Source organism: Corvus moneduloides, chromosome 1 (genome assembly GCF_009650955.1).
Source record: "Corvus moneduloides isolate bCorMon1 chromosome 1, bCorMon1.pri, whole genome shotgun sequence".
Classification (NCBI taxonomy): Eukaryota; Metazoa; Chordata; class Aves; order Passeriformes; family Corvidae; genus Corvus; species Corvus moneduloides.
In genome coordinates, this window is record NC_045476.1 from 123665061 (window position 1) to 123675531 (window position 10471).

Consider the following 10471-nt stretch of genomic DNA (forward strand, 5'->3'; position numbering starts at 1 on the left):
TGTGTGAGTATTCCCGGGAATTCCGGGAATTCTGGGAATTCTGGGAATTCTGGGAGCGTTGGGAATCGGCTTCGTCCGGCAGCTGAACGTGTGTGAGTATTCCCGGGAATTCCGGGAATTCTGGGAATTCTGGGAGCGCTGGGAATCGGCTTTGTGCGGCAGCTGAACGTGTGTGAGTATTCCCGGGAATTCCGGGAATTCTGGGAATTCTGGGAGCGCTGGGAATCGGCTTCGTCCGGCAGCTGAACGTGTGTGAGTATTCCCGGGAATTCCGGGAATTCTGGGAATTCTGGGAGCGCTGGGAATCGGCTTTGTCCGGCAGCTGAACGTGTGTGAGTATTCCCGGGAATTCCGGGAATTCTGGGAATTCTGGGAGCTCCGGAATCGGCTTCGTCCGGCAGCTGAACGTGTGTGAGTATTCCCGGGAATTCCGGGAATTCTGGGAATTCTGGGAATTCTGGGAGCGTTGGGAATCGGCTTCGTCCGGCAGCTGAACGTGTGTGAGTATTCCCGGGAATTCCGGGAATTCTGGGAATTCTGGGAGCGCTGGGAATCGGCTTTGTGCGGCAGCTGAACGTGTGTGAGTATTCCCGGGAATTCCGGGAATTCTGGGAATTCTGGGAGCTCCGGAATCGGCTTTGTGCGGCAGCTGAACGTGTGTGAGTATTCCCGGGAATTCCGGGAATTCTGGGAATTCTGGGAGCGCTGGGAATCGGCTTTGTGCGGCAGCTGAACGTGTGTGAGTATTCCCGGGAATTCCGGGAATTCTGGGAATTCTGGGAGCTCCGGAATCGGCTTTGTCCGGCAGCTGAACGTGTGTGAGTATTCCCGGGAATTCCGGGAATTCTGGGAATTCTGGGAGCTCCGGAATCGGCTTTGTCCGGCAGCTGAACGTGTGTGAGTATTCCCGGGAATTCCGGGAATTCTGGGAATTCTGGGAGCTCCGGAATCGGCTTCGTCCGGCAGCTGAACGTGTGTGAGTATTCCCGGGAATTCCGGGAATTCTGGGAATTCTGGGAGCGTTGGGAATCGGCTTCGTGCGGCAGCTGAACATGTGTGAGTATTCCCGGGAATTCCGGGAATTCCGGGAATTCTGGGAGCGTTGGGAATCGGCTTTGTGCGGCAGCTGAACATGTGTGAGTATTCCCGGGAATTCCGGGAATTCCGGGAATTCTGGGAGCTCCGGAATCGGCTTCGTGCGGCAGCTGAACATGTGTGAGTATTCCCGGGAATTCCGGGAATTCTGGGAATTCTGGGAGCGTTGGGAATCGGCTTCGTCCGGCAGCTGAACATGTGTGAGTATTCCCGGGAATTCCGGGAATTCTGGGAATTCTGGGAGCGTTGGGAATCGGCTTTGTCCGGCAGCTGAACATGTGTGAGTATTCCCGGGAATTCCGGGAATTCTGGGAATTCTGGGAGCGTTGGGAATCGGCTTCGTCCGGCAGCTGAACATGTGTGAGTATTCCCGGGAATTCCGGGAATTCTGGGAATTCTGGGAGCTCCGGAATCGGCTTTGTCCGGCAGCTGAACATGTGTGAGTATTCCCGGGAATTCCGGGAATTCTGGGAATTCTGGGAGCTCCGGAATCGGCTTCGTCCGGCAGCTGAACGTGTGTGAGTATTCCCGGGAATTCCGGGAATTCTGGGAATTCTGGGAGCTCCGGAATCGGCTTTGTGCGGCAGCTGAACGTGTGTGAGTATTCCCGGGAATTCCGGGAATTCTGGGAATTCTGGGAGCGCTGGGAATCGGCTTTGTCCGGCAGCTGAACATGTGTGAGTATTCCCGGGAATTCCGGGAATTCTGGGAATTCTGGGAGCGTTGGGAATCGGCTTCGTGCGGCAGCTGAACGTGTGTGAGTATTCCCGGGAATTCCGGGAATTCTGGGAATTCTGGGAGTGTTGGGAATCGGCTTTGTCCGGCAGCTGAACATGTGTGAGTATTCCCGGGAATTCCGGGAATTCTGGGAGCTCCGGAATCGGCTTCGTGCGGCAGCTGAACGTGTGTGAGTATTCCCGGGAATTCCGGGAATTCCGGGAATTCTGGGAGCGTTGGGAATCGGCTTCGTCCGGCAGCTGAACATGTGTGAGTATTCCCGGGAATTCCGGGAATTCTGGGAATTCTGGGAGCGTTGGGAATCGGCTTTGTCCGGCAGCTGAACGTGTGTGAGTATTCCCGGGAATTCCGGGAATTCTGGGAATTCTGGGAGCGTTGGGAATCGGCTTTGTCCGGCAGCTGAACGTGTGTGAGTATTCCCGGGAATTCCGGGAATTCTGGGAATTCTGGGAGCTCCGGAATCGGCTTCGTGCGGCAGCTGAACGTGTGTGAGTATTCCCGGGAATTCCGGGAATTCCGGGAATTCTGGGAGCTCCGGAATCGGCTTCGTCCGGCAGCTGAACATGTGTGAGTATTCCCGGGAATTCCGGGAATTCTGGGAATTCTGGGAGCGCTGGGAATCGGCTTTGTGCGGCAGCTGAACGTGTGTGAGTATTCCCGGGAATTCCGGGAATTCTGGGAATTCTGGGAGCGTTGGGAATCGGCTTTGTCCGGCAGCTGAACGTGTGTGAGTATTCCCGGGAATTCCGGGAATTCTGGGAATTCTGGGAGCTCCGGAATCGGCTTTGTGCGGCAGCTGAACGTGTGTGAGTATTCCCGGGAATTCCGGGAATTCTGGGAATTCTGGGAGCGCTGGAATTCCAGGATTGGAGCCATTCCCAAGCCAGGACACCCCGGAATTCCGGGATTTCCTTCCCCAATTCCCGCCATTCCCACTTTTCCAGACGGGTCCCAGAAGGTGGAGCCGGGATCCAGGATCCCCCAATCCCTGGGAATTCCCTGATCCCACTCAGGAATTCTGGGATTGGAGCCATTCCTAAGCCAGGACACCTCGGAATTCCCAGATTTCCTCCCCAATTCCCATTTTCCCAGACAAGTTCCAGAATGTGGTGCCCGGATCCAGGAATTCCCTGATTGGAACCGTTCCCATCATGGAACATCCCAGAATTCCCGAATTTCCTTCCCAATTCCCGGCATTCCCAATTCCCAGACGGGTCCCAGAAGGTGGAGCTGGGATCCAGGATCCCCCAATACCTGGGAATTCCCATCCCGGTCAGGAATTCCAGGATTGGAGCCATTCCCAAGCAGCCCCTCCATGCTCGGACACCTCGGAATTCCGGGATTTCCTCCCCGAATTCCCGGCATTCCCGCTTTTCCAGACGGCTTCCGGAAGGTGGTGCACATCGAGCAGGGCGGGCTGGTGAAGCCGGAGAAGGACGACACGGAATTCCAGCATCCCTTCTTCCTGCGGGGCCAGGAGCAGCTCCTGGAGAACATCAAGAGGAAAGTCACCCACTCCAGCGTGAGTTCCCGGGAAATTCCCAAAAAAAAAAAAAAAATTCCGGGAATACCCCGAAAAAATCCCGGAGAAAAAGGGCCAGGAAATCCCGGGAAAAGGGGAAAAAAACGGAAAAAACGCCCCAAAAATTGTATAAAAATCCCAAAACAATTGTAAAAAGATCCTGAAACAATGCCCTAAAAAAAGTCCCCAAAGTGTCTAAAAATTCCCGAAAAATAAAAAAAAATTCCAGGAATATCCCAAAAAATTCCCAAAGAAAAAGAGCCAGAAAATCCCGGGAAAAAGGAAAAAAAAACTGAAAAAAAGACCCAAAAAATTGTAAGAAAATCCCAAAACAATTGTGAAAAGATCCTAAAACAATGCCCTAAAAAAAGTCCCCAAAGCATCTAAAAATTCCCAAAAAAATTCCGGGAATTTCCCAATAAAATTCCAAAGAAAAAGGGCCAGAAAATCCCAGAAAAAAACCCAAAAAAAATCCCCCCAAAAATGCCCAAAAAAATCCTAAAAAAATCCCCCAAGATCCCCAAAGTTCTGAAAAATCCCAAACTCCCCTAAAACTCCCCAACACTTCTCAAAGGTCCTGGAAAATTCCAGAAAATTCCGGGAATACCCCGAAAAAATCCCGGAGAAAAAGGGCCAGAAAATCCCGGGAAAAAGGAAAAAAAACTGAAAAAAAGCCCCAAAAAATTGTAAGAAAATCCCCAAAAAATTGGAAAAAGATCCTAAAACAATGCCCTAAAAAAAGTCCCCAAAGCATCTAAAAATTCCCAAAAAATCAAAAAAAATTCCGGGAATTTCCCAAAAAAATCCCGAAGAAAAAGGGCCAGAAAATCCCAGGAAAAGGAAAAAAAAAACCTAAAAAAATGCCCCAAAAAATTCTAAAAAATTCCCCAAAAAATTCCCAAAAAATTCCAAAAATTCTAAAAAATTCCCAAACTCCCCAAAGCCTTTAAAAAAAGCCAAAAAACCAAAAAACACCAAAAAAAAAATCCATAAAAATTAAAAAAAATCTGAAAAAAAATCCCAAAAAATTCCAAAAAATTCCAAAAATTCTAAAAAAAATCCCAAACTCCCCAAAGCCTCTGGAAAAAGCCAAAAAACCAAAAAAAAAAACCCAAAAAAAAGCCAAAAAAATCCATGAAAACTTTAAAAAATCCGAAAAAAATCCCAAAAAAATCCCAAAAATTCCCAAAAAATTCCCCAAACCTTCCCGGAATTGTGGGATGTGCAGGTGTCGGGGCTGAAGGGGGACGAGGTGCGCGTGCGGCAGGACAGCGTGGCGCGGCTGCTCCCGAAAAATCCCCCCAAAATCCTAAAAAAAAATCCCCAAAAATTCTAAAAAATCCCAAAAAATTCTAAAAAATCCAAAAAAATTCTTTAAAAGTCCCAGATATTCTGAAAACTTCCAAACTTTAGTAAAATCTCCCCAAAGCCTCTAAAAATGGTCAAAAACCCCAAAAAATCCAAAGAAAAGCCAAAAAAATCTGAAAAAAGTCCAAAAAAATTCTAAAAAAATCTGAAAAAGTCCGAAAAAAAATCTGAAAAAAATCCCAAAAAATTCCTAAAATTTTCCAGAAATTCCCAAAAATTCCTGAGAATTCTAAAATTTCCCAAACTGCCCAAAGCCTCTAAAAATGGCCAAAGAACTGAAAAACCCCCCAAAAAAAGAATTAAAAAATTGTCCCAAAAAATCCAGAAAAAATAAAAAAAATCGGGAAAAAATAAATAAAAAATTCTAAAAAATTCCCAAGGAATTTCTATAAATTCTAAAAATTCCCAAACTCCCCAAAGCCTCAAAAAATGGCCGAAGAACCCAAAAACCCAAAAAAAAAGTCCAAAAAAATCCAAAAAAAATTCAAAAAAATCCCTAAAAAATCTGGAAAAAATTCGAAAAAAATCCCAAAAAAATCCCAAAAAAATCCCAAAAATTCCCAAAAAATTCCCAAAAACTTCCCAAACGTTCCCGGATGTGCAGGTGTCGGGGCTGAAGGGGGCCGAGGTGCGCGTGCGGCAGGACAGTGTGGCGCGGCTGCTCCCGAAAAATCCCCCCAAAATCCTAAAAAAAAATCCAAAAAAAATTCTAAAAAAAATCCCAAAAAAATCCCAAAAAATCCCAAAAAATTCTAGAAATTCCTGAACTTTTTCAAAATCTTCCCAAAGCCTCTAAAAATGGCAAAAACCAAGAAAAAAGCCAAAGAAAAGCCCAAAAAAATCGAAAAAAGTCCAAAAAAATTCTAAAAAAATCTGAAAAAGTCCGAAAAAAATCTGAAAAAAATCCCAAAAAATTCCTAAAATTTTCCAGAAATTCCCAAAAATTCCTGAGAATTCTAAAATTTCCCAAACTGCCCAAAGCCTCTAAAAATGGCCAAAAAACTGAAAAAAACCCAAAAAAAGAATTAAAAAACTGCCAAAATAAATCCAGAAAAAATTTAAAAAAAAATCTGGAAAAAGTAAATAAAAAATTCCCAAAAGTTCCCAAGAAATTCCTATAAATTCTAAAAATTCCCAAACTCCCCAAAGCCTCAAAAAATGGCCGAAGAACCCAAAAACCCAAAAAAAAAGTCCAAAAAAATCAAAAAAAAACTCAAAAAAATCCTAAAAAAGTCTAAAAAAAATTCGAAAAAAATCCCAAAAAAATCCCAAAAATTCCCAAAAAATTCCCCAAACCTTCCCGGAATTGTGGGATGTGCAGGTGTCGGGGCTGAAGGGGGACGAGGTGCGCGTGCGGCAGGACAGCGTGGCGCGGCTGCTGGCCGACATGCAGGCCATGAGGGGCAAGCAGGACAGCCTGGACTCGCGGCTGCTCGCCATGAAACAGTACGGGATCGGGGATCGGGGATCGGGGATCGGGGATCGGGATCTGGGATCGGGATCTGGGATTTGGGATCTGGGATTTGGGATCGGGATCTGGGATCGGGGTTTGGGAGTTGGGGTTTGGGATCGGGATTTGGGGTTTGGGATTTGGGATCGGGGATCGGGGATTGGGATCTGGGATTGGGATTTGGGATTTGGGATCTGGGATCGGGGTTTGGGATTTGGGGTTTGGGATCGGGATTTGGGGTTTGGGATTTGGGATCGGGGATCTGGGATCGGGATCTGGGATCGGGATTTGGGGTTTGGGATTTGGGATCGGGGATCTGGGATCGGGATTCGGGATCTGGGATCTTGGGATCGGGATCTGGGATCGGGATTTGGGGTTTGGGATTTGGGATCGGGGATCTGGGATCTGGGATCTGGGATCGGGATTTGGGGTTTGGGATTTGGGATCGGGGATCGGGATCTGGGATTTGGGATCTGGGATCGGGATCGGGGTTTGGGGTTTGGGATCGGGGATCGGGATCTGGGATTTGGGATCTGGGATCGGGATCTGGGATCGGGATCTGGGATTTGGGATCTGGGGTTTGGGGTTTGGGATCTGGGATTTGGGGTTTGGGATCTGGGATCGGGATTTGGGATCTGGGATCGGGATTTGGGATCTGGGGTTTGGGATCGGGGTTTGGGATCTGGGATCGGGGATCGGGATCTGGGATTTGGGGTTTGGGATCGGGGTTTGGGATCTGGGATCGGGGATCGGGATCTGGGATTTGGGGTTTGGGATCGGGGTTTGGGATTTGGGATCTGGGATCTGGGATTTGGGATCGGGGTTTGGGATCTGGGATTTGGGGTTTGGGATCTGGGATCGGGATCTGGGATCGGGATCTGGGATTTGGGATCTGGGATTTGGGATCTGGGATCTGGGATTTGGGATCGGGGTTTGGGGTTTGGGATCTGGGATTTGGGGTTTGGGATCTGGGATCAGGATTTGGGATCGGGATCTGGGATTTGGGATCTGGGATTTGGGATCTGGGATTTGGGATCGGGATTTGGGGTTTGGGGTTTGGGGATTGGGATTTGGGATCTGGGGTTTGGGATCGGGGTTTGGGATCTGGGATCGGGGATCGGGATCTGGGATTTGGGGTTTGGGATCGGGGTTTGGGATTTGGGATCTGGGGTTTGGGATTTGGGGTTTGGGATCTGGGATCGGGGTTTGGGGTTTGGGGTTTGGGATCTGGGATCGGGGTTTGGGGTTTGGGGTTTGGGGTTTGGGATCGGGATCGGGATTTGGGATCAGGATCAGGGTTTGGGATCGGGGTTTGGGATCGGGATCGGGGTTTGGGATCGGGATCAGGATTTGGGATCGGGGTTTGGGATTTGGGATCGGGGTTTGGGATTTGGGGTTTGGGGTTTGGGATCGGGGTTTGGGATTTGGGATCTGGGGTTTGGGGTTTGGGATTTGGGATCTGGGATCGGGATTTGGGATCTGGGGTTTGGGATCGGGGTTTGGGATCTGGGATCGGGGATCGGGATCTGGGATTTGGGGTTTGGGATCGGGGTTTGGGATTTGGGATCGGGGTTTGGGATTTGGGATCTGGGGTTTGGGATCTGGGATTTGGGGTTTGGGATCTGGGATCGGGGTTTGGCATTTGAGATCGCGATCGGGGCTTGGCATCTGGGTTTGGGATTTGGAGTTTGGGATTTGGGATGGAGGGAATTGGGGTTTGGGGTTGGGGTTTGGGATTTGGGATTTGGGATCGGGGTTTGGGATTTGGGGTTTGGGGTTTGGGATCGGGATTTGGGATCAGGATCAGGGTTTGGGATCGGGGTTTGGGATCGGGATCAGGATTTGGGATTGGGGTTTGGGATCGGGGTTTGGGATGGAGAGGATTTGGGATGGAGGGGGTTGGGATGGAGGGGGTTGGGGTTTGGGGTTTGGGGTTTGGGGTTTGGGGTTTGGGGTTCGGGGTGGAGGGGATTTGGGGTAGAGAGGATTTGGGATTTGGGATGGAGGGATTTGGGATTTGGGATTTGGGATTTGGGATTTGGGGTTTGGGCTTTTGGGTTTGGGATAACGCTGCTGCTCCCGGTGTTCCCCCATCCTATTCCCACTTTTCCCGTGTCCTGGATTTGGGATTCTCCTGGGTTTTGGGGTTTCCTGGATTTGGGATTTCCTGGGTTTGGGATTTCCTGGGTTTGGGATTTCCTGGGTTTGGGGTTTCCTGGTTCAGGGGGTTCCTGCATTTGGGGTGTCCTGGGTTTGGGGTGTTCAGGATTTGGGGATTTTTTGGATTTGGGGCAGATCCGGGGGGGTTGATCCAGGGGTTGGATCCCGGGATGGATCCGGGGGGGTTGATCCAGGGGTTGGATCCCGGGATGGATCCGGGGTTGATCCCAAGGGATGGATCCATGGGATGGATCCGGGGGGTTGATCCCAAGGGATGGATCCATGGGATGGATCCGGGGATTGATCACGGGATTGATCCCAAGGGAGTTGATCCAAGGGGTAGATCCCAAGGGGTGAATCCAGAGAGTAGATCCCAGGGCGTTGGTCCCAAGGGGTGGATCCAGGGATGGATCCAGAGAGGAGATCCCAAGGGATAAATCCCATGGGATGAATCCAAGGGATGGATCCCATGGGTAGATCCCAAGGGGTGGATCCTGAGAGTAGATCCCAAGGGGTGGATCCCAGGGGTAGATCCCAAGGGGGGGATCCAAGGGATGGATCCATGGGATGGATCCAAGGGATGGATCCCAGGTGTAGATCCCAAGGGATGGATCCAGGGGTAGATCCCCAGGGGTGGATCCAGGGGGTTGATCCAGGAAGTTGATCCCAAGGGGTGGATCCAAGGGATGAACCCAAGGGATGGATCTGGGAGTAGATCCCAAGGCATGGATCTGGGAGTAGATCCCAAGGGATGGATCCATGGGATGAATCCAAGGAAGTCGATCCCAAGGGATGGATCCAGGGGTTGATCACGGGATTGATCCGAGGGATGAATCCGTGGGATGGATCCAGGGATGGATCCAGAGAGTAGATCTCAAGGGATGGATCCAGAGGGTAGATCCCAAGGGATGGATCCAGGGGGTAGATCCCAAGGGGTAGATCCCAAGCGATGGATCCGGCGAGTTGATCCCAAGGGATGGCTCCGTGAGCAGATCCCAAGGGATGGATCCAGGGAGTTGATCCCAAGGGATGGATCCCAGGGGTAGATCCCAAGGGGTGGATCCAAGGGATGAATCCATGGGATGGATCCATGGGATGGATCCAAGGAAGTTGATCCCAAGGGATGGATCCGGGGGTTGACCCAAGGGATGGATCCCAGGTGTAGATCCCAAGGGATGGATCCAGGGGTAGATCCCAAGGGGTGGATCCAGGGGGTTGATCCAGGAAGTTGATCCCAAGGGGTGGATCCAAGGGATGAACCCAAGGGATGGATCCAGGGGGTTGATCCCAAGGCATGGATCTGGGAGTAGATCCCAAGGGATGGATCCATGGGATGAATCCAAGGAAGTCGATCCCAAGGGATGGATCCAGGGGTTGATCACGGGATTGATCCCAAGGGAGCCGATCCAAGGGTAGATCCCAAGGGATGGATCCAGGGGGTTGATCCAGGGATGGATCCAAGGGTACATCCCAAGGGATTAATCCAGAGGGTAGATCCCAAGGGATGGATCCAGGGGGTAGATCCCAAGGGGTAGATCCCAAGCGATGGATCCGGCGAGTTGATCCCAAGGGATGGCTCCGTGAGCAGATCCCAAGGGATGGATTCTGAGAGTAGATCCCAAGGGATGGATCCCAGGGGTAGATCCCCAGGGGTGGATCCAGGGGGTTGATCCAGGAAGTTGATCCCAAGGGGTGGATCCAAGGGATGAACCCAAGGCATGGATCCAGGGGGTTGATCCCAAGGCATGGATCTGGGAGTAGATCCCAAGGGATGGATCCATGGGATGAATCCAAGGAAGTCGATCCCAAGGGATGGATCCAGGGGTTGATCACGGGATTGATCCGAGGGATGAATCCGTGGGATGGATCCAGGGATGGATCCAGAGAGTAGATCTCAAGGGATGGATCCAGAGTGTAGATCCCAAGGGATGGATCCCAGGGGTAGATCCCAAGGGGTAGATCCCAAGCGATGGATCCAAGAGATGGATCCAGAGAGTGGATCCCAAGGAGTAGATCCCAAGCGATGGATCCGGCGAGTTGATCCCAAGGGATGGCTCCGTGAGCAGATCCCAAGGGATGGATCCAGGGAGTTGATCCCAAGGGATGGATCCCAGGGGTAGATCCCAAGGGGTGGAATC

The 10471-nt window shown here is 50.4% G+C and overlaps 1 protein-coding gene and 1 long non-coding RNA gene across 6 annotated transcripts; both read left to right on the forward strand.

Annotated features, from left to right (window-relative positions):
- Positions 1–957: 957 nt before the first annotated feature.
- Positions 958–6269, forward strand: LOC116443758 (heat shock factor protein-like; the record flags this gene model as incomplete). The annotated part of the gene is made up of 4 exons (XM_032108324.1): positions 958–1056; positions 3213–3355; positions 5328–5345; positions 6084–6269. Coding segments are annotated over exons 1-4 (351 nt in total), but the record flags the coding sequence as incomplete, so codon positions are not given.
- A 1893-nt stretch (positions 6270–8162) lies between these two features.
- LOC116451843 lies at positions 8163–10462 on the forward strand. 5 transcript variants are annotated; one of them, XR_004243354.1, is made up of 3 exons: positions 8163–8717; positions 9075–9254; positions 9401–10462. It is a non-coding gene; the product is annotated as an uncharacterized LOC116451843 (long non-coding RNA). The 5 variants fall into 5 exon arrangements; XR_004243355.1 differs by having other exon boundaries at positions 9444–10462; XR_004243353.1 differs by having other exon boundaries at positions 9075–9137; positions 9374–10462.
- Positions 10463–10471: the final 9 nt, after the last annotated feature.